We start from the raw sequence: 23,998 nt of genomic DNA on the forward strand, positions 1-23,998 counted from the left end.
CTGAACCAAACTTCCTGCTGGATAAAAGCCTGTAAGAAATGCTTTATCTTCAAAATTAGACATGAGTAATTACTAAAAGCATTTCAAAAACCGTCCATGACTCTCCATTACTAATTAGTAGCGTGGCCTGAATTGACAATACTTAATGCTTACTAACTTTATTATTTGTGCTATGCAGACATCACAGGAAAGATATTTTTATATCTTCTAAAATGAAATGAGTAATTTTGATAATGACTCACTTTATTTTGTTTTATTTTATTTCGCCACTTTAGCCTACATCCTGCCTCCAAGCTCACTTCTGTTCTCTGTTATGAGTCGCACCTCGTTAAGATCTTTGTTGTTCTTTATTAGTTATTTATATTATATAAAAATTACCGGGACTGGCTAACTGATCAGAAGTTACACTGTTATCATCGCCACTCCCGTTACTTCTTAAAACCTTTAAAATATTTCCTATAAGACGATTCCAACATGAAAGTCAGCATACAAATTCACATTATTTAAATAGCAGTGCTGAGTATTTTACCTCACTATGTCTGCAAGGAACTACATGTCCCTCCAAAATATAATATAAGAGATAAATAAATAAAATATAGACTTTTTATAGGTCACAGATCACTTACAGAGTAAAGTGATTTTTCTACTTAGTTTGTTGCTGTTTATGTCGTTTTACGTGTGATCTTCATTCTCAACACGTAAAGAGAACTACTGACATTAAAACTGAACAATCTACAAGTTTGAACCATCTGCACGTCAGACTCTGCAGTTGTGGATGAAGGTGTTTGTGGGTTTCCTGTGACTTTTATCAAACACTGAGAATGATCGTGAAGGCGACCTTTACCTTAAACATTTTATTTCATGAATTTCTGGGAACTTAGCAGGAACATCTTCAAATGAACAACATACTCAGATGAACAGTTGGCTGTTTAAGTGAACTGTTGATCTGTATACCTACAGATAAAAGGAAATAGCTTGAAAACAGCTATAGTTTTTGAAGCAGTAAAATCAATTATGAATTTGTACTTATCTTGCAAGCTTTAAAAGTAGTTTAAGGCAATACATGGCCATGCTTTCTGATGATCTTTGAAAGTTTTATTTGAATAATGATTGCTTTCTCATATATTTCACATTATCACTCGTTTAGAAGCTGGCCTAATCAATTTTCCAGAATTAAATTTGACGTGGAGCTCAGAGTCGATCACAACAAATACTCTGAGTGCTAGGGGATTGCATGAGATCACGCATAACATTGTTTTATGATGTGGAGAGAATTGGCTATTTGTCAGCATAAGATGGGCTTAGTTTAAAATAATGGCATGAAAGACAGCAATGTGCATTCCTTCAATGAACGGTAGGCCTTTAATATTGTGTATTTTTTCAAACAGGAAGGAAAGAATCACAGAGAAAATGTTGCTGTGAATTGTTGAAGGATACATAGTTATAATATACACACTGACTTTATATTCTCAAGAACATACATTACTATTTACATACCTGTACATTCTTGCTACTTTTCATTAATCTACTCATCTGATATAAATGCACTTCCAAGTATATACACTCCATGATTTTCTCTTTTCATGCCTATATGCTCATTGTCAATTTAGGTTTTCTTGAGCCTGATTTTTTAATCTTTTGGAGCGTTTGAGTTCTGAATTTCCTAAGCTGGCAGCACTTTTATGTTTCCCACAGTTTTAGCTATATCTGACTGTCTCCAGTGATCTGTCAAAATGTGGGTCTTTCACCGTTGCAAACTTGACAACTAATTTATTTAAACACCTCCAAAACCAACATCTATTACAACACTCTGAGGCTAACGTGATCATGTTTCACTTATACATGATATAATACGTGATGCATTTCGTGTAAACCATTAACTTCAAAATGAGGAGAAATTTCAAATTTAGAGAGGAAATACTACAGTCTATTATGTTGCGTGTACCACTTAGTACCAGCTATTATGAGGTTTTTACAAATGTTACCATTTAGAAATTGTCCTACAGTAAAGACTTGCTCATGTATTTCCCAACAGGGCGGCACCACAGTTCAGTGGTTAGCACTGTCACCTCACAGCAAGAAGGTTCGCCTCCTGACCTTTCTGTATGGAGTTTACATGTCCTCCCTGTGCATGCGTGGGTTTTCTATGCCTATTCAGCTTCCTCTCACAGACCAAAAAAATGCATTTTAGATTAATTGGCCTAAAGGTTGCTAGGTGTTAGAGGGAGTGTGAGTGCGTGTTTGTCTTGTCTCTATGTGGACCTCTGATGGACTTGCGACCTGTCCACCAGGGGACCTGCGAGCAAGGAAGGAAAAGAGCGTAGAAAAAAATGGATGTATAGATGGATTTCACAAGAGGCAGTTCTCCCAAGGAGAAATGTTCTAACTTCAGAAAATACTACAGAGGTCTGCCTTCATATACTGGAGAAAGAACAAGAAGCAAAAATTTGCAGAAACTGCAGTAATTTGTTCACAGCATGACAGATGAGACTGTCTACCTTCCTGCTAAATCTGTTTTGGGGTTCATATTAGTGCACCATGTATTTTATTTCAGTTCTAATACTAATCAGTAAATTTGAGAAAAAACATATAGCAGTTCTTGTCAGCACTCTATAGACAAATGCTGCAGAGGGCTACCTGCTCCTATTATTACATATTTGTCACAGCTCCATCTGTTCCTGCCACGCCTCTTGCCACAGCCACTTAACTTTCCATAGTCCCACAGTTCAAGCCACACCCATGTTGCCATGCCCACGTAATCAGCTTCATCTGTCTCACCTGTTCCTGTCACTATAAGTACCCACAGCTCACACTCCTCAGTGCCAGATTATTGAAAGCCTTGTTGCAAGTAAATGTCCAGCGTACTACTCTCGTTCATGCCTGATCTCGACCCTTGCCTGTTCCATGACCACCGTCTCTTGTCTGCTCCCTGCCTGATACTTCTTTGGACTCTGATCTCTCGTTGCCGACCTTGCTTCGCTCATCTGGACCTCGCCCTTTGGATTCTCCCTGTCTGGTTTTGGCTTTGGACCTCTGACCTACCGGTAACGACCTCACGCCTGGATTTGGATTTTCCCTCTTGTCTCAGCCCCTTTCAGACCAGCCGGTCTGCAACACTAAACCAAGTTGGAGTGGACTTATCAGTTCCGGTCCCGTCACTAGCCGATCACGTGAGTGAGACGATCAGAGACTTTGAGCCTGCTTCCAGCTTCCTGGCAGTAAAATCCTTAAAACTTTGTTGTGTCGTTGTGAGTTTGAGTTCTGCCAAGCCTCGCCTTGTCAATATTATATAAGTTAACCATATAAATGATGCACACATTTCCTTTCAGACTTGCAGAGCCAAAAGCCACGTCTGAAATGGGTTTTGCATGTGGAAATATGCCTTTATTTATATCAAAATAAATTTAAATATGCATTCTGCTCTGAAAGCCCCCTGCAAAATGAAATATTTTCTGAAAACTGCACATTTTTAAAATTTAAGTTCAACTCAAGAGAGAAAATAAATGACAGCAAGAATATAGTCAGCATATTCATCTGGGGACACATTTTTATGGTAAATTTCAATCCTCAATATTTGAGGTGTAAATGACAGTAGAAGGTCATGGCATGTAATAAATGTCTGAATGTGTTTACACGTGCCTCCGACCTTCCTGGGACTTTTGTACCTAAATTTTAAATTGTATTAAATAAGTACTGAACAAAGCCATGTGTACACTCCAATAAGTAAAACTGCAATGTCTGCAGTAACTCCTTTTCTGAGATAGTACAGAGAAGTACTTTGAGTTGGTAAATTTGGTGGGGGATAAATACATTTGTTAGATTATATCCCATTTCCTCCTACTCTGTCTAAGCTTGCTCCTTAAATGTGTCACCAAGTCTTTCTGTATTGAATCATTTTACTCAGATCAGTCTTTAGTTTTCTGACACATATGAAAAACTGATAAAAGAGAAGAATATATTTTCAGAGGGGTATTTTGGTCTGGCTTATAAAGCATTCATTACAGTTGGAAGAGATCTGTGTGCAACTAAATGCTCTTTCTGATATATCTTACATTTAGAAAACTAATGCATTATAGTCCATTCAAAAAGCAAAAATTCAGAACAATAATGGATATACATAAACAATGAATCTAGTTTGCTCTTAAATCCCTTAATTCAACTTTAACCATCTTTCAAAATCATTTTCCATGAGAATATTATGTTCTTGAAGCTATGATTGAATCAACCTTTTCTTAAAAAAAGCCCAATATATAATGGTAAAAAAACATGAAAACAATAATCCATTGACATGCCAAGTTTTTGGGTTTAAAAGCTCTCTTGAAACATCTAGTAGTTATATCTTAAAATACAGTTCTTTGACAACTGCCCTACATTTTTCTGCTCGGTTTTAAAAAACAAATACTCCTGAATAAGCCTGAATACCTCCATCATGTGGTGTAACTGTATATAGTACTCACATAAAATAATGAGTTAATGAGTTTCTTATTTAAAAGTGTTTCAGATAATTATGGAATATCTATGTGTCCTGTGTCTTTTATAAAAGGATGTAAGATTTTCTCCCATAGGTCCAGTTAAGTAATCTACAAAGATAGACCGATTAGAGGTAAGAGATTCTGGCCTGGAGGATTCACAAGCGTCTGATGTATATTTTGGTAATGTATAAAATATTTACAAGGTGTTATATTTGTAAAGAAAAATCACGTTCTCTTTTAGAAAGTTTGTTTTGCAGTTAGAAGTCATCAAAGGATTTATGAATGCAAGGAGGCAAAAATGTCTTTAAACTATAGATTTATCTGCAATATTACGCAGTGAGTGTAAAAGAAATGCTTAGTTAACCTCTGCAGGTTCTGCAAAATGCTTTTCAATGTTTCCATTCACCAATTCACACATGTTCGGTGATTTATTTTATATAAAATGGACCCTCGAAATACAGCACTTCTTTTGTTATCACCATAACAGCAGTATGAGGGTGGTGGTGGGGGTTCAATGAAAGGCAATCTTTTTACCACTGGGCATAAAACCACCACAAACAACATACACTTCATTAGAAAAGGGTCTGAACGAGGAATTTTAATCAGCACTCACAGGATTAGATGTTATTACCTGCTGTGCTACTAAGATGCTGACTACATAAAGCACCTAAATTACCCCAAACAAATATCGCAGACGTTTTACTTTCAAACATGCAGCCCCTAGACTAGAAAGAGGACTACAGATGTGAAAATTGCTTTCTTCGAATGAAATTTGAACACAGAAACAGATATACACAAAAAATGTTTTAAAAGCTGCACCTTTTGGAGGAAAAAAGGGGTGGAGGCATTTTTTTGAATGAAACAAAACAAAACAAAAAATCAGAAAAGACAGAATACAGTGAATACTTCTTACAAATGTGTCATCATATTGCAGCAGTGAATTCAACCCTTTACATCTGATCTGTATTGATGGCAGAATATGTGCTGAAGTCTGAACTCTGGACTGTCCTCATTTTCTTTGGTCTCTGTGATGCTGAACGGATCTCCAGGGTAGTATAACACACGTCTTCACCCTAGAATTTGACATTTATTTATTCAAAATCAGGACACTCTGGTTCTCTGCTGCGTTATGTGTAGTAGTCAATAAGACAATATATTATTACTTCAAAAAAAATTGTACCTGCAACACAAGGAATGTTTTACGTTAATATGGACAAAAGTGTTTGGGCACACCTATTAACTGTTGAATTCTGGTGTTTTAGTCATGAGCAGTGATGGGCAGTCTTAATGCTTTAACATACTGAGATATTTTAGACAACGCCGTGCTTCTAAATGTGTGACAACTGTAGGAAAATATGGTATAGCTAAAACAAACACTGATATCAGAGTCTCAAGCTTGCCCAAGATTTTCCACATTGCCATGGAAGCCCACCATGCCAATTGATAATTTTTGTTCATCCAACTGCTTAATGTCTGAAACTGTGCGTCACGATGATGAACTCTCACCATGTGACTCCCGTTGAATGTTCGATTCTCTGTTTTACAACAGGAAATATAAACTCGACCACCACAACGCTTTGGGGATGGCCCTTTTCTATTGCGACATGACTGTACCCCAGTGCACAAAGCAAAGATCATGAAGACGTGGTTTGAGCTCCGTGTTGACTTGCTCAACCAGAGCCCTGATCTGGATCAAATCAAGCACCTATTGCGATGAGCTGGAACAAAGATTAGGAGCCAGAACTTCTTGTCCAACATCAGTGCCTGACAGCGTAAATGCTCTACAGCATGAATGAGCACAAATTCCCCCCAAAACCCCACTCTAAAATCCTCCATAAAGAGTGGAAGCTGTCATATCTACAAAAGAAGGCTCTATTCCACACAGCCCATGTTGGTGTGATGATCATGTGTAGCCAAATACTGTTGCCCATATGAACAGAGTACACTTGTGCTGTTTTAAGTCTAAATATTTACAAAATCCATAAATAATCTTATGTTTATTACCTGTGTTTCTTCTGTTTGCCTCACGGTGTCATGCCTCTTTTTGTCATCTTGAGATTTTTGAGCTGCAAGAATGAAAACAAAGATGGTTTTAAAAACGTAAAATGTTCAACATAAGTTAAGCTCAAGAATCACAAGAATATAAGTGAGAAAAGACACAGACGTTGCAAGTACCTGTTTTCTGACAAAGCAGGTAAACTAAAAGAGAGGAAAGGAGAGCCGAGAGGACAGAAACAGCCGGACACAGAGAGAAGAGCAGCTTCCAGCACACAGCGCAGTCCTGAGGGGCGCTTTTAACGTCACCATGAAGCCCACTGGAGTCTGTATGAAACAAAAAGCTGTAAACTAGTGGGGCAAACTGAATTGGTACTTTTTTTTTTTCTCAAGCATCAAATTTGACATTTTAAAAAAATTCCCTAAATCTAGATGTCTGACTATTTATTTCTGCATTTTATGTGGAAACAAACAAAAAATAAAACAACAAAAATCATAGTTTGCAACTGTCAGTTATTGAAATGATTTATATCTGTTGGTTCTAAGACTAACGTTCAAACACAAAGATGAGGATTTCATTTTACTTTTTTATTATAATTATAATTATTGTTGAGACTTACATGTCATGTAAAATAACTTTGTCTGGAATATTTATTCTGCATATTTGAAAGTGTTATAGTTTATTCATAATAAGTATATATTTTTTAATATTTACAAATCAGTTGTTTGATTGTAAATTACAATTAAGCTTAGGAAAACATTAGAACTTCCTTAAATCCTTGAATTCTATGTTTACTTAAAAAGATGTTTTGTTTAGAATTTTTTTAACTTAATTTGAATTATTAAAGTTTTTTTTTAATGAAACCATGATATTTCTTTAAAACATCCTGATGCATGCTTAATAATCCAGGTAGAAAAATCTAACAAAGTTGAGTCAGGTCCTCTGGATGGGTTCTTCTTAGTCGAAACGTTTCGGCTTTTATTTAAAATACTTTCTCAGTCTGAGAAACTGCAAGCAAACTCAGCCTTATCAGCAGCATAGTGAATCAACCACTTTGAGCTTTAGTTGCAGTTCCTCAGACTGAAGAAGTCTTTTGGATAAAAGACGAAATGTTTCAACTTAGTAGAACCCATCCAGAGGACCTGACTCAACCTTGTTAGATTTCTTTCAAGCATTTCCTCTCTATGATCATCATTTTAGTAAATAATCACATTTTCTATTAAAACTTTTACAGTAAAATAAAGTATATTCAAACAAAAGTACTTACTGACTGTGAGTCTTGTGGTGATGTTGCTGTATGTGTAAATGATTTTGGAAGTGATGATTTCATCTTTCTCCACCTTCTGCTCTTCAGTTCCACAGTAATAGAGACCCTCATCAGATTTAGTGGTGTTTATTATCACCAGATCATAGGAATTAGAGGAATCATTCTTTTCACATTTAAAACGAGGAAATCTCTTGTCCCATTCATAAGATTTTATCAAATGTAAAAGAAGAGTAGGCTGGTTCTCATGGGAACAGTTCCTGAACCACACTATGTAAACTCCAGTGGACACTTTGCAGTCACAGTAGAGAGTGATGTTGTCTCCAGGTCTGACTGTCTCCTCCAGCACCAATAAACTAATTGATGTATGTGCACAGAAAACAACACCTGGAATAGAAGTAAAAAAAGGATCATGAGATTAATTCTGCAGGATGTCATGGTAAATCTCAACAAACAACATTAAAACCATATTAATGGAATTCTTTCTAATTGTTTTTAAACATGGTTGTTTAAATTTTAATGAAGATCAAAAATTTACCCAATAGAACAACGAGAGTCATATGCAGTCCGTCCATGAGTGATGTTGACCTGAAGCTGAAAGACAAGTTCAGGTTTTATTAGTGGATGTTGTAACCCAGAGATTTTCCATTAAAGGAGATGTAGCTGCTGATTGGTCGGCTGAATGGAACATCTTATTCTGTGGTTTCTTATGTTGGTTGCAGTCTGCAAAGTGTGATGTGTTTTGAATTGTTTTTACTTTCTAAGACTTCACAATAAGACAAAAAAACAAAACCAAAAAACCCCAAAAAACAAAAAAAGCCCAGCCGAACCACATGCTCTATCTATAGAGCTTTAAGATAAACTATATATTTTTTAATTTGATATGCTTCAATAAATAACAGAGCAGATGTGCAGCACAGAAAAATTGTGTTTGAGACAATAAAACATGAAAAGTATAATACAAAAAGCAAAATGAATGTCAACCTTATTTTCACATGAATGGTTATTTAAAAAATATACAATTGGAAGTGAATGTTTATTTTTGACAATGGAACATATCCATATGGGAACATTAAAATATTTTCAAACCTACTTATTAGCTGTACATATTTTATTTAAACAAATCTTGCAGAATATGTTTTTATATATATATATATTTTAACAAAAGAAGATGCTCTATTTTAGTTGTTCTGCTTCATTTTCAAAGTAAACATTTTGACCTTTGGATCTGATCTGGAACCTGTAAGGTGTAAACCAAAACTCTTACCATAAATTTTTGCAAAAACTGAACCTTCTGATGGGAACAGTTCCTGAACCACACTATGTAAACGCCAGTGGACACTTTGCAGTCACAGTAGAGGGTGAAGTTGTCTCCAGGTCTGATGCACACCTCCAACTCTGTTAAAGAAATTGCTTTATGACTACAGGAAACAACTCCTGGAATAAAAAATACAATAATAAATGCATGTGACCAATATTTAAGGTTCTGAGGCACAACAATTTAGCTTCAAGTATAGAAATTAAAAGATTTTTTTCTGACGAGTCATGTACAAGTTAATTACTAAAATTTACACAAGCCCACCCTAAAAATATCACCACTAGCTGCCACTGTATATAAACAAACACCCACATACACACACACACATAGTGAGCATCAAAGCCACTATAATCAATCTCCTGGAGTACATCAGATAGAAAGCCTGCAATGATATACTGCTAAGGTAATGTCTCAGACACTAGCAACCCAATGTGGAAGAGTAACCATCATGTAAAGATAAGCTCCTGCACAGCATGTACTACCAGCAGATTCAGGAAGTGGCTGATATCAACAAATCCTACCAGTGGCTAGAAAGGGCTGGAGTGAAGGACGCACAGATGCACACGAACATGCCCTTAGTATAACAACAATAGAGGCCAAGGTGTATCGCACCAGACAGAACCCAAGATGCAGGCTGTGCAAAGATGCCCCTGAGACAGTCCAGCACATAATAGCAGGATGTAAGATGTAGGCAGACAAAGCACACATGGAACGCCATAACCAAGTGGATGGAATAATGTACAGGAACATCTGTACTGAGTATGGACTGGAAGTCCCACAGTCTAACTGGGAGAGTCCACCACGGGTTGTGGAGAATGACAGGTCTAACCTACTGTGATCCAGACTAACAAATATGTGATGGATAACCTACCGGACATTGTGGTGGTCAAAAAGCTAAACAAGAAAGTGGTGGTGATAGATGTAGGAGTCCAAAGCGACTGCAACATCAGGAGGAAGGAGCACGAGAAAATGGAGAAATACCAAGAGCTGAAAGAGGAAATAGAGAAGTTGTGGAGAGTCAAGACCTCAGTGGTGTCCGTCGTCATCACAGCAATCACTGCTGTGACCCCTAAAAAGCAAGAGTGGCTCCAATATATCAGATATAATTTTTTATATATGCTTCCTGATGAAAGATACAAGAAAATGCTTGAACATAATTTTATCAATAAGAGTTTTTTTACGTAGTTATTTCTTAGTTTGAAAGTCAAAGGGTTAATTAGTGTGCAATGCCCATCCTTTGTTTGCTATCCTTGCAATCAAAAGTAAGTGAAGATAGAGGGTTAGGTTATAGAAGATCTTCTTCTGTCAGCTGTTCTCTTTAGGGGCGTTCACAGCAGATTATCTTCCTTCATCTCACCCTGTCCCTGACATCCTGCTCTGTCATACCAACCCTCTGCATATTCTCCTTCTCTACAACTGTGGTCTTCCTCTTTTCTTCCTTTCTGGCAGCTCCATATTAATCACCCTTTCTCCAGCATATCCACTGTTCCTCTTTGATCATAGTCAACCTATCTCAGCCGCTGTGCTGTGAAACCTGATCATTTCAGTACATGTCATTGGTCTTTTTACAAGTGAACCATCATATTTATATCATACAATGACCTTGTTGACAGTGTGCTTCTAAATTTTTCCATAAAGGACCACTTTTGCAACCTTGAGTCATCAGAGTCTACATTGTTGTTAAAATGAAAGTTAAGTTATTTAAAAATTTTCCATTATCTTATGAAAGTTCTTTGCTTTTATAGTCCACTTCTCTGCAACATGAATCAGCCTGCGTAAGGGTCTGTTTATATTTGCGGGTTTCTTGTAGACCAGACCACATGAGAAACAATGTGGAAACTTCAGTGTCACCTTGTGTTGTGATGTAACTGCTCGGAAACAGTTTCACAAGCAAACTCTTTGTTTGTCTCTTAAAGCACCTCTGCAGCATTCATGACTTCACAAACTAGAAAACGTGTTCTCACTAAAACTAGAAAGATAGAGCACATAACACCAGTTTTAATGTCCCTACACTGGCTCCCTGTAGCTCAAAGAATAGACTTTAAAATACTGTTGTTAGTTTATAAATCACTGAACGGTTTAGCACCACAATACATTAAAGATCTGTTATCACTGTACCAACCGTCTAGACCCCTCAGATCTTCTGGTTCTGGACTGCTCTGCATCCCCAGAACCAGAACCAAACGAGGAGAAGCAGGATTCAGTTTCTATGCCCCACAAATTTGGAACAAACTTCCATAAAACTGTAAAACAGCTGAAACACTGGGTGCCTTTAAATCTCAACTTAAAACCCACCTGTTTAGAGTTGCTTATGGCTAAATTAGGGTTAGAGTGCGGGTTTTTGATGTTTGTCTCTTTCTTACTGTTTATTCATTGTCACATGTTGTTTTTATTTTGTTTTTTAATTATGTAAAGCACCTTGAAATGCCTTGCTGCTGAAATGTGCTATACAAATAAAATTTGATTGATTGATTGAAAACGTTTTACTGATAAGTTAGTTTCATTTTATTTAGTTCTTTGAGTGATAATGACAGAGTAAATATTTTTTAATCATCGCTTCATGGTCATGATATCCTTTGAAGTTGAAATGATCAAATGTAACCAATTCAGTTCATCTTCCTAGTGCAAGATGTCTAACTTTATATGTAGAAAATATTTTTTGTTTCTTTGTTTAGTTTATTTGTTTGACAGAAGTGAAACAAACACTGTCAGGTTAAAATTTAACATTAGTTTCATTTATTTTTTAAAAATTATGTTGGGAAACAACTAGAAAACAAGAAGACAATTCATTGACAATATGTTGTAAAAATGATGGTTATTCAGATAAATCTAGGTGTCCAAGAAAGCTAATGAGTCAGAATGAACAATATTTTGCTAAAAAACACTGAACAGATTATACTCTTCACAAATTCTCACTAATTTAGTAGAATTAAAATAAGTAATAAGTGAAAGAAAAAAAAGGACATTTCCATAATGCCAAAACAGCATGTGGTAAAATTTGCTTTGATACATTACACAATTAGAGAACATTCACATTTTCCACTCTGACATGACGCTTGTACAGGTATATTGTCTGTTTGATAGTCTGACTATTTACACATTCTTCTCATAACTAACAAGAATTTTTCTTCAATTTAATAAATAAATTACATGCAGTTTGTTTGGTATAATTTTTGGTCTTTAAAAAAAAGATTCTGTCCAATTGTATCTTGACAAACTGAGAAGGCACTACATGAAGTAAAAAGTAATTCCCGACTAAACAAAATAGAGCATCTGTTCACTAAAAACTCTGCACAACCCCAAACGAAAAAAGTTGGAACAATGCGTAAAATTTAATTTCAAGAATCTGGAAAAATCTCTGTGTGGAAAGAACAAAACCAACAGTTAAGACCAAATGCCTATGATCTTTAGGCCCTTAGGTGGCTCTGCATTAAAACCAGGTCTCATTCTGTTATGGATATCACCGCATTGGCTCAGGAACACTTCTGTGAATCATTATCTGTACACACACCTTCCCTATACATCCATAAATGCTCAAATGGAAAATGTAAATGACACAGAGAAACCACTGAACACAGGATATTTATGTCTGATTACATCTTTATAGTAAATTTGCATCTCTTACTCCTGAGATGTATTGATGGCAGAATATGTGCTGAAGTCTGAACTCTGAGTCATCCTCTTCTTCTTTGGTTTCTGCGATACTGGACGGATTTCCAGTGCAGCATAGCAAACATCTTCACCCTGTAATTTAACAATTTAACACAAAATTATGTTGTTCTATGATAAAACATGTATAGTGGACAGGCCATCAAACAAAAACAGAATCTAACTTTGTCATATACAGTATATACACACACACTGTCTTCTATTTCTTACCGGTGCTTCTTCTGTTTGTCTTTGTAAGTCATGCCTTTTTTCACCATCTTGAGATTTCCCTGCTGCAAAAATGAAAATCAAAAGATGAAAAGTGTCCAATAAAAGTTCACATCCTCAGAGAATCACAGTAACACAACTGTAAATAGGGAAGGACACAAAAATGGCAAATACCTGTTTTTTGGCAAAGCCGACAAACCAAAAACGAAGAAAGGAGAGCGGACAAAACAGAAACAGTTAGTAAGAGAGAGACGAGCAGCCTCCAGCACAGATCACAGTCCTGCAGAGGCCTTTGAAAGGCAGGATCGGACTTGTTGGAGTCTGGAATAAACACAAAAATTGTATAAACTTTGTCAAAGTCAAAGGAGTACCAATTTTTTGATGATGCCACCATCATCCAGTAATGATCAAACTGATTGAGCTGAGGGCTCAAAATCAAATAGAAAAATGTTTTTTTTTTCTATTTGAAAGTATTTTAAAGTTTTTTAAAAGTCCATGTTGAAGCTGACATGTAAAATAAATGTTTATCTGAAATATTTACTGTGGATTTTTAAAACTGTAATAGTGGATCTGAAGATAATAAATTTATCTATTTCAAATAAAAGTACTATGTGTTTCATAATGAATTACATATAAACTTTGGCAGATAATGCTTCCTCTTTGGTTAAGCTTTTTTTCTCAAGCTCAAATATCAGATATTCTCCAGTTTGTAAATGCAGAACAAATCATGCAACAATAATAAAAGCATTGCCCATGACAATTGTCAAATGTTACTTGAATGTCTGGTCTTTTTTTAAAGGTTTTACTTTGTTTAAACTAAAAAGGCAGACATTCTCCAGTTTATGAATATATTACAAATATCACTTCATAATAGTAAAAGATATGAGTAGGATGATTGGCGTACATTATTTGAAGTTCATGAGTTTAAAAAAGGTTGATTTAAACTTTGTTTAAATCAAGCTAATGACACTAATTTTCATCTACTTGATTGTTACTCAGTTGCACATGAATATCAGAACATTGATTCTATGTTTATTTTGTCAAACAAGCACATTTTTCTTTAAAACTATTACATTCAAAGTAAATTTAGACAAAAGTACTTACTGACTGTGAGTCTTGTGGTGATGTTGCTGTATCTGTAAATGGTTTCAGAAGTGATGATTTCATCTTTCTCTACCTTCTTCTCTTCCGTTCCACAGTAATAGAGACCCTCATCAGATTCAGTGGTGTTTATTATCACCAGGTCATAGGAATCAGAAGAATCATTCTTTTCATATTTAAAACGAGGAAATCTCTTGTCCCATACGTGAAATTCTTTCAAATGTAAAAGAAGAGTAGGCTGGTTCTCATGGGAACAGTTCCTGAACCACACTATGTAAACTCCAGTGGACACTTTGCAGTCACAGTAGAGGGTGAAGTTGTCTCCAGGTCCGGCTGTCTCCTCCAACTCCAATAAAGTAATTGACGTATGTGCACAGAAAACAACACCTGGAATAGAAATAAAATTAATTCACGAGGCAGATTTCCTGACAATGGTGGTTTAAATTTTAAATTAAAATCAAAAATTTACCCAATAGAACAACGAGAGTCATATGCAGTCCATCCATGAGTGATGTTGACCTGAAGCTGAAAGACAAGTTCAGGTTTTATTAGTGGATGTTGTAACCCAGAGATTTTCCATTAAAGGACATGTAGCTGCTGATTGGTCGGCTGAATGGAACATCTTATTCTGTGGTTTCTTATGTTGGTTGCAGTCTGCAAAGTGTGATGTGTTTTGAATTGTTTTTACTGCCCAAAGCTTCAGAATGAAGGAAAACAAAAAACAGCCTAACCACATGTTCTATTTAAAGTGCTTCAGAGTGAACTATATACTGCATTTTTACTTTGGTTTGCTTCCGTAAATAAACAGTAAATAAAAGAGTAGATGTGCAGCGCCAAAAAAAAAAAAAAAGTTACTTTACACAAATAATGAAGAAAGACGAGAATACAAAAGGAAAAATTAATGTCCATGTTATTTTCATAAGAACCAAAATTTGAAATGTGTCCAATTGGAAGTGAATTTGTGTTTTTGACAATGTGAAAGATATCCATATGGGAACAATAAAATATTTCCAAACCTATTTAATAGCTATATATATTTTATCTAAAAGAAAAGGTCAGGCACAATAAAAAAAAGAGTATGAGGAATGTTTTCACTTTAGAAGATGCTCTATTTTAGTTGTTCTGGTTCAATATCAAGTAAACATTTTGACCTGTGGGCCTGATCTGGAACCTGTACAGTGTAAACCAAAACTCTTACCATAAACTTTTGCAAGGACCGAACATGCTTTGTTACCAAAGACAATTATGATTTTAAAACATTTATTTTTTTCATACTTGTGCAATATTTTGATTTGTCTTGGAATTTTGTTTTATTAATAATTTTCATGTGACTGGATATGGCATATACACTCACCAGCCACTTTATTAGGTCCACCTGTCCAACTGCTCATTAACGCAAATGTCGAATCAGCCAATCACACAGCAGCAACTCAATGCATTTGGGCATGTAGACATGGCTAAGGTGATTTGCTGCAGTTCAAACCAAGCATCAGAATGGGGAAAAAAGGTGACTTAAGTGACTTTGAACATGGCATGGTTGTCGGTTCAAGACGAGCTGGTCTGAGTCTTTCAGAAACTGCTGATCTATTGGGATTTTCACAGACAACCATCAGTCACCAGATCTCAATCCAATAGAGCACCTTTGGGATGTGGTGGAATAGGACATTCGCATCATGAATGTGCAGCAGAAAAATCTGCAGCAACTGCGTGATGCTATCACGTCAATATGGATCAGACTCTCTGAGGAATGTTTCCAGTACCTTGTTGAATCTATGCCACGAAGGATTAAGGCAGTTCTAAAGGCAAAAGAGGGTCCAACCCGGTACTAGCAAGGTGTACCTAATAAAGTGGCCGTGTATATCGAAAATGACTTGGGAAAAGAGTGTTTATAAGTTTCTATAGGTTTTTTATTGAACAGCAACAAAGACTTTCTCCATGTCAAAGAATTTCCTATGTATATTATAAAGCTAACCTGATAAGTGATACTGATTGCAAATCAGTGAAAAAATATTGTACATAGTCTAACATTTTAAGGAAACCTCTCCCTGAAGCGAGGTGTCTTCAGTACAAACCATGCGATTGTGGGGATAAAATCTGATCTGTCGACCTTCTTGTTGACTTGGTGTGATTTGTGAGATGACCAAGCTGGCATAGATGAGTTGAAGTCAATCCTTTTACACCTCTGAGCCACTGGTGAGTCAGACAATTTTCATAGAGGTGGCCAGACTGACCCCTCTGCAGAATTGCCACCTTGCTGTGGTGGAGGGTTTTGAGTACCTCTGTGATCCTGGGGGCCATGTTGTCAGGGGCATCAGTCCCTGGTAGAGTCTCCCATGGCAAACTGGCTTCAGGTGAGGGGTCAGACCAAGAGTGATTCAAAAACTTTGATGGACAAACAACTTATGCATCAGAGTATCTTGCCCGGAAAAGGGAAACTGGTGCACCACCCCCCTGGAGCAAGGACTAGGAGGGAACTCGCTGGCAAGCACCTTTTTTAAAACTTTTTATGGTGCTTGCTTTTGCTGCAGGTCACATGGTCATGTGATTCATAAATATAAAACCATATAAATTATAAGGACAGATCACTAACATCTAACATGCACGCATATCGAATAATAAAACGCAAAGGTTATAATTTGCAACATGAGCAGAGGCAGAACAAGGCCCTTGCTGACTTCTGGTGTTACCATGGAAATGTGTAATCAAAAACCTGTGTTAACATCTGCTTCAATATCCTATAAAGATTTTTAGTCAACCTAGTCTGGTTATAAACCTCTAGTTTTCTCTTCGCTTTTGTCTTTTAGTGACAGTGATACTGATTTTCTTCACTCAGCTAATGTTTTCTCAGCTTCTTGTCTCTCCATGGGTGGACGACTGCAAAAAGAGAGATTTTTAGAAGATGGATCAGGTAAAAGCTTCACTGCCAAATGTGATTCTCACCTTAAAACATCTCACAGTCTGGCCACAATGGTAAACGTAAACAAAAAACAAGTACCTAAATAAATCACAGGATGCATGAGTTAGTCTGTGACACATATGGGATAGTGACTCTAAATGTGTACATGTCGAAAGCTACATCCCACCAGTCTGTCAAAACTGGAGTAACAATTTGGATGAGAGGTTTATTGTTTTAAAGAACTCCACAAAAAGTATTATTCATTATTCTTGTCGTGTCTTTACAGTAAACAGGAAGCTGGTTGTCAGTGTGTTTTTCCTTAAAGTGGGATCATTAGGCTGGCTGCATAATGGAGTGAACTGAACTGCCTTGTAATTGTTTTATCACAAATTAATTCCAAGATAAATTCAAGTTGAAATATGACTGTGCAAACCTCTTGCTAGAGGTTAGTTTTTTTTCCCATAAGTCATAACCAAACAAACATTACTTTAAGTCCAAGTTGTTGATTTTCTTCTTCGTTTGAGGAAACCTCTTTCTGTGTGTGCACTGTTGTCCAGGCACATAGCATTCAGCATTAAACAACCATCAGGAAGAACTCTGCTGAGTCCTAGCTACAGATGAAAAGAAAGAAAGAAATTTAAAATTACACTCAAAAGTGTAAATTAATTTATTCGGACATTGTTCCTTGAGCCATAACCCAATTTTACCACCTCTGTATTATCTGTGGTGGATACCTGTGTAATAATCTAATTTGCAACATTTAAAAGAGCTTTTTTTAGCCTGATCCCAATGTTGTTTGTAATCTTTTCCTTCTTAAACATCAAGAAATGTGTGTACGCTGTGTATAAGATATAAGCTGTTTTTCTTTTTGGGGAGATAAAGCAGATTTTACTTTTGAGTTCATCATCAGCAGGAGAACATAATAGACAGAAAAAATACAATACAACAAATTCTCACCATCAGTGTGTCATCACATATACTGTGCATCTGAATCACCCAACATTTAAGATCTGACAGTAGAATATGTGCTGAAATCTGAACTCTGGATTGTCCTCTTCTTCTTTGCTCTATGTGACGTTTGAAGTATTTCAAGTGCAGCGTAACTCACATCTTCACCCTATAGTTAAACATACAGTACTTCATTCATAACTGTTCGGTTCATTAAAAAAATAACAGACATTCAAAAAGACAACAAGCATTTTCATGAAAACTGTTTCTGCAATACAAAGAAATACTCTAGATCTATTTATGTTGATGATCTTCTATTTATTACCTGTGTTTCTTCTGTTTGTGTAATGGTGTTATGTCTTTTTTCATCATCTTGAGATTTTTTAGCTGCAGCAATGGAAACAATGATGGTTTTAAACATCAACTATGTTAAGCTGAAACAATTGCCATAATATAAATTTTAATGAGAAAAAATAAAGACATTACAAGTACCTGATTTCTGGCAAAGCAGATAAGCTAAAAACAAGGAAAGGAGAACAGAGAAAACAGAAACTGCCGGTAACACAAAGAAGAGCAACTTCCAGCACTCATCACAGTCTTGCAAAGTTTTGGTAATTTCTAGAGGAGAAACAGAAAAATTGTAAAATATTTTAATTAGATATGAAATTGGTGGCATTCGATACACCCCCACATATTACATTTTATTAGAAAATATTTTGCTTAGATTATTTTTCCACATTTAATCTATTTTTATAAAAGACTTGGGCACAATATGAATCCCAACTCAAGATATAATTTATGATTCTCTTAGTATAAAAATATATAATTGAATTGTTTATTGTTGTTTCTAGAATCCATTGATAATCAAGTTGATCAAACGCATAGAATTACCTTTCCCTAATGACAAATTTTGATAAGTTTACTCCTTAGAATATTGCTTTTGTATGTTTTTAATTACAAGTTGATCTTAAGCATGTAAAATATATTTTTAAAAGTGTTATTATTTAGGTTTTAATTATAGTTTAGCTTGTGGAAAACTAAGGTGTTCGTTAATCAAACACTGCAAGTGCAAGAATTTTATTGCCATTTTTATTTTCCCACTTAGAAACAATTTCTTGTCATAAAATGTATAACCGTATTATAAATCATGCATTGACTGCAGGTCACCCAACACTTGAAATACATTAAGATTCTATAAGATTTGTCTGCTCTTCAATACAGCATTCATCGACAACATGACATTTCATCTTCTTGTTTTACAGTTACACATAAATACTGGCTAAGGTGACATCTCTGTGGGGATCATTTTAACAAATAAATAGAATTACTACTAAAACTTTTACAATAAAATATACCAATGTGTTAAGTACAGGTAAAAGTACTTACTGACTGTCAGCCTTGTGGTAATGTTGCCATATCCAGAAATATCTTTAAAAGTAAGGCTTTGTTTTTCCTCCACTTTCCTTTCTCCAGTTCCACAGTAATAGAGACCCTCATCAGAAATTGTAACATTCGTGATCACCAGATCATAGGAATTAGAAGAAAGGTTTTTTTCAAATTCAAAACGAGGAAATTGCAAAGAATTGTGCTTGATATCTTGACCTTTTAGTTTTATAACAAGAGGAGGCTGGTGCTCATGGGAGCAGTTTCTGGACCACACTATGTACACTCCTGTGGACACTTTGCAGTCACAATAAAGAGTGATGTTGTCTCCAGGTCTGACTGTTACCTCCAACACTGATGCAGAAATAGCATCATGGCTGCAGGAAAGAAATCCTAAAAATGCATAGAAACACAAACTCAGCAGAAATGCAAAAAATCAGGTGCAAATCTTTGTTTCTTAAATGTTAGAAAATCAAAAATTACCCAACAGAACAGCCAGAATCACGTGCAGTCCGTTCATGAGTGATGCTGACCTGAAGCTGAATGACAGTTTCACAGGTATTTTTACGGAAGTAACAACACAGAGACTTTTCCATTAAAGGAAGCGCTGCTGTTGATTGGTTGCTTGAATGGAACATTTTCATCTGTGGTTTTTTTGTTTTTTCGGTTGGGTGCAGTGCACAAAGAGGAATGAGATGCTTCATGAGTCGTTACAACTCTGTGATGCATCATGATGAGTCTAAGATAAAACCAGCCGAACCCTAAGTTCTAGCCAAGAAACTTCTAGGTGAATTGAAAATACTTTTCCATTGGTCTTCTTGACTATAAATGTGCATTCTGTTATTTGAAAAGCATATTTATGATGTAAATGACAAAGTATATGTACAAACTTAAAATGTATTGTAATTTTGTTAGAATATCAACTTTTGTCCTTTGACACAGAAGAATGATGTCTGGAAAAACTGGAACATCGTGTCTTTTGCAATTTTAGGGAATACCAAAGCAATCTATACATGTTTAGTTTGTTTTCATAAGAACAGTGATATTCTTTACTGTTTTGTTTCTGAGGAGCTATTCTGTCTTGTATTTATTTAAAATGGACATGATTAGTTTCTCTTTGTACCTGACCATTGGGGACTGGAATGAGGTAAAAAAATAATTAGGAAACTGGACAAATGGAGAACAAAAGAAGAGTCAGAATTTTAAAAACAACCCATCTATCTCCAGCAGATAGATCTGAAAATCATGTCTTTAAGACACAGGGGGAAGAAAATCAACAAAGACCTGACACAGGCCCTGAGCGGTGCATCTTACTTTAGTTGATTTCAGACTGTACAAGTGTTCAGGGTTTAACTCTTTGGGAATCACCTTGTTGATGGTAAAATACAATTTAACATCTTTCAATCTGTCTTTTCTTTGGTATTTTTTTTTTTTTTTTTACAAATTTAACTAAAGAAATGGGAAGAAATTGTGACTTTGTGAAAAACTGTTGAAAACAAAATAACTAAAAATCCCATTTAAAGCAGTTTTTTTACTAAGTTGTCTGATACAACATTGAGCCATTCCTTGTTTTTGAGAGCTTTTTATGTTCTAACCAGAAGCACTCAGAGAACCCAAACCTCTGCCAAGATAACAGCGTAATTAACAAATTGTTTGAGCACTAGGTCAACAGTGATGTTGACCTTTGACCTTGACATCATTGGTGATCACCTTTGACCCATGAGGTGTCCAGCTGTGGAGTTTAACATTCCTGTTATGCAATTTCAGTATTTGGCCTTGAGTTTTGACCAGCTCACCACCAAAATTGAATCTCTTGAAAATCCCAAAATCATGTTCATAACTTAATAATATTGAGTAATATTGTGGACAGACAGACAGACAGACAAACAAGTGAAGTAACTTCACAAACAACATAAAAAATCTTCTAAAACTGGTCTAGTACTGGACTCAAAATGTGCTAAAGCATCCAAAGTCCAAAGAAAAAACTTTTAAAGACCTTCGAAGAACCTGAAGAAATATTGATCAAGAGCACAATCAAGACTAATGTGGACTGAATATTTGGAATATTCTTGGGGACTATTTATCCTCATGAGTCACACTGTCATGGCTAATTTTTAAAAAAGTCTGATTTTAAAGATTTTTTTATTTTATTTTCTTATTAAAAAATATGTATATAACTAAAAACTAAAATTATAGCTTTTAACATTCTACCAATCCTAATTTAGAGTAGTTTTTTTTTTAAAAGTTGTGACTGAAGTTGTTATCTGCTAACTGGAAGGTTAGTTAGCTCCAAATATACTCTAAAAGGTTCTCTGAATGATTTTCTAAAGGGCAAAGCGGCAGCGTTTCTGTAGCTAGTGCTGGAGCAGTAATCAGCAGTAGCTTGTAGCTACTCCTGATGCACCCTGTCAACATCAGACCAGACTCACAGTTCCTATGGCACTAAACAGCATGTTCAAATGGATCCTGTTTATCAAAATAAAGTGTTGCATTTAGTGGGCAATACATACTGACCAGGCAGCATCTGTTGGTACAAGAGGTAGCATTAAGCTTTGCCAGCAAACTGTGTGTACCTACAGTAGTACACTCATTTAATACAAAATATACCATGTGAAACAACAATAAAGAAGAACACGCATACTGGTACTGATCCAAATAGAGAGTAACAGGATGAGGCCCATGACTGAATGACCTGCAGGATGTCACTGCAGTCAGGTAAGGGCCTTGCGTCAGAGCAGCTCTAGCTGTCATTGACCAAATATAAGGTGCACTGAATGATGATTGGCAGCCATCCTTATCAAGGAAAGTAAGACAGAGAGTACACAAATGCTTCTCCTGCCACGCTTGCCTTCTGCATCTTTGTTGCAGTTTGTGCTTATCTTTTATATGATCTCTGTTCTCTCCATGCATAGCGAGCTCTGAACAGCAAAACGGCTCTAATCTGCAGGTTCAATCTGTCTGCACGTTAACCTCTGCTGATGTACGAGGGACTGTTCGCTTTTGTGGGTTTCCTGAAGACAAAGAGAGATTTTACGATCACCTTTGTTTCATATGTTTGAGGAAACTGCAACGAGAAGGGGCATCTTTATATAAACACTAGAGACCAGCTAGCATCTTCAAAGAAAAAATTTTGACTGATTTAAAAAAGCCAGTTTTGATTTAGGTGTTATATTGTAAGGGATGATGTAGGTATGACAGAACATTTTTTTTTTTTCCTGAGTTCTGAAACATGTGACAGGTGTTTTTATTGCTTAGGTGAGTCTTACTCATTGATTAGCCATACATTAAATAGCACTGAATGTCTACTCTTTCCCCTTCTCTGTCCATTTTTAAAACTCGTTTGAAAACTTATTTTTACTCACTGGCCTTTAACCCAATTTAGACTTGATTTTCCTTAATGTCGTTTTATTGTGTTTGGAATTGAGTTTTCAATTCATTATTGTGTGTTTAGTATTGTTGTTAGGGTTTTTAATTTATCAGTCTTTGTGCTCATGTGTAAAACTGCCTACGTGAGAGACGAAGGTCATACGGCAGGCGCCACACCATCTGGCTCTCCCAAACAGCTAGTATGTGTTTTTGTTATGCTATGGTCTGAACTGGGTTTGCCCGGCTCATATCAACCCCTTTTTTCTTCTTCCTTTAATAAAAGAGAAAGCCCAAGTAAGGAGGCAGAACTTCCTGGACAGCACGCCATTAAGAGCTGTTGTGGAATTTCTCCTCTTTGCAAAGGCCTTCACAAAAAGACAACGAGCCTCTCCGGTGTGATTCTTTCTTAGCAGGTTAAATAAATCAAAACCCTGACAATTGTTATTTATTTTTATGTTTATTTTATTTATTACTGATGTTCAGCTCTTTGTTTCAGCTGTGGCTGGTGTTAAAGTGCTATATAAATGAAGTTGATGATGATGATGATGACGATGATACTCTCAGTTTCAGATTTCTTTTTTTTGCCTGTACAGACTGCACCTATAGTCTATACAGGTGAAAACCAAACATTGACCAAAGCCAGTCCAACATCCTTAAGAAGAAAGACACCAGTGATGGACTGAATAATAAATGTCCAACAGGAATACAAACAAAAACTTCAGCAGTCAACGACAGAAAGATAGTGAGAGCTTTGAGGAAACAATTTACGGTTCACAAAGGACTTCAACAAAAGTCCAGAGGCTACACCAGAAGATGCAAACCATTCATTAGCAGGAAGAACAGGAAGGCAAGGCTGGAGTTTGCCAAAAAGTACAAAGGTGAGCCTCAAAAATTCTTGGACAAGTGTTATAGACGAGACACAGATGGTTTCTGTGATTTCCAGGGCAGCGTAATAAACATCTTACCCCTGTAACACCCTGTTTTGACCTAAAAAAAAAATCACAGTAACACAACAGCAAAGTAAAGACTATTGCACTTACCTATTTTCTGACAAAGCAGGTAAACTAGAACTGAAGATATTAGAGCGAAGAGAACACAAAAAGAAAAACAGCTTCCAGCACATGCCACAATCCTGCAGAGTCTGGATAATTTTTCCATGAAGAGCAGAGGAGTACATATTTAACACAACGTTACAAACAATATGTAAAATTTAAACTGGTGCCAATACTTTTTTATAGAAATAGATACAAAAACAAACAGTCCTGATCTGATATATTGGGCTTGATTCTCTAATTATTATTATTAGTAGTAGAACAATTAAATACCTAATTATGTTAAATTCAACCTAAATTGCATGACTCTGTAAGAGTTCAGTGAG

General features: G+C 36.0%; 2 protein-coding genes across 3 annotated transcripts; both read right to left on the reverse strand.

The window, feature by feature from the left end:
* Window positions 1-3,159: 3,159 nt before the first annotated feature.
* On the reverse strand, window positions 3,160-9,112 carry LOC119616871 (T-cell surface glycoprotein CD8 alpha chain-like). Of its 2 annotated transcripts, XM_037974604.1 has the most exons (6): window positions 9,000-9,112; window positions 8,271-8,326; window positions 7,736-8,119; window positions 6,648-6,794; window positions 6,477-6,538; window positions 3,160-5,545 (listed from the first exon to the last, which is right to left on the reverse strand). In XM_037974604.1, the coding sequence occupies exons 2-6, from the start codon at window positions 8,305-8,307 to the stop codon at window positions 5,423-5,425; spliced, it is 753 nt and encodes a 250-aa protein (XP_037830532.1). In that variant the 5' UTR covers window positions 8,308-8,326; window positions 9,000-9,112; the 3' UTR covers window positions 3,160-5,422. The 2 variants fall into 2 exon arrangements, with proteins under 2 accessions (XP_037830532.1, XP_037830533.1); XM_037974605.1 differs by lacking the exon at window positions 6,648-6,794.
* Window positions 9,113-11,714: 2,602 nt separating this feature from the next.
* On the reverse strand, window positions 11,715-19,804 carry LOC112450824. Its single transcript, XM_025007929.2, has 9 exons — window positions 19,738-19,804; window positions 19,258-19,647; window positions 18,364-18,489; window positions 18,197-18,258; window positions 14,497-18,040; window positions 14,031-14,414; window positions 13,101-13,247; window positions 12,930-12,991; window positions 11,715-12,794 (listed from the first exon to the last, which is right to left on the reverse strand). Exons 5-9 carry the CDS (start codon window positions 14,531-14,533, stop codon window positions 12,672-12,674), a joined length of 753 nt encoding a protein of 250 aa, XP_024863697.2. The 5' UTR covers window positions 14,534-18,040; window positions 18,197-18,258; window positions 18,364-18,489; window positions 19,258-19,647; window positions 19,738-19,804; the 3' UTR covers window positions 11,715-12,671.
* Between the last annotated feature and the right edge of the window lie 4,194 nt (window positions 19,805-23,998).

This window comes from Kryptolebias marmoratus, linkage group LG3 (genome assembly GCF_001649575.2).
Source record: "Kryptolebias marmoratus isolate JLee-2015 linkage group LG3, ASM164957v2, whole genome shotgun sequence".
NCBI lineage: Eukaryota > Metazoa > Chordata > Actinopteri > Cyprinodontiformes > Rivulidae > Kryptolebias > Kryptolebias marmoratus.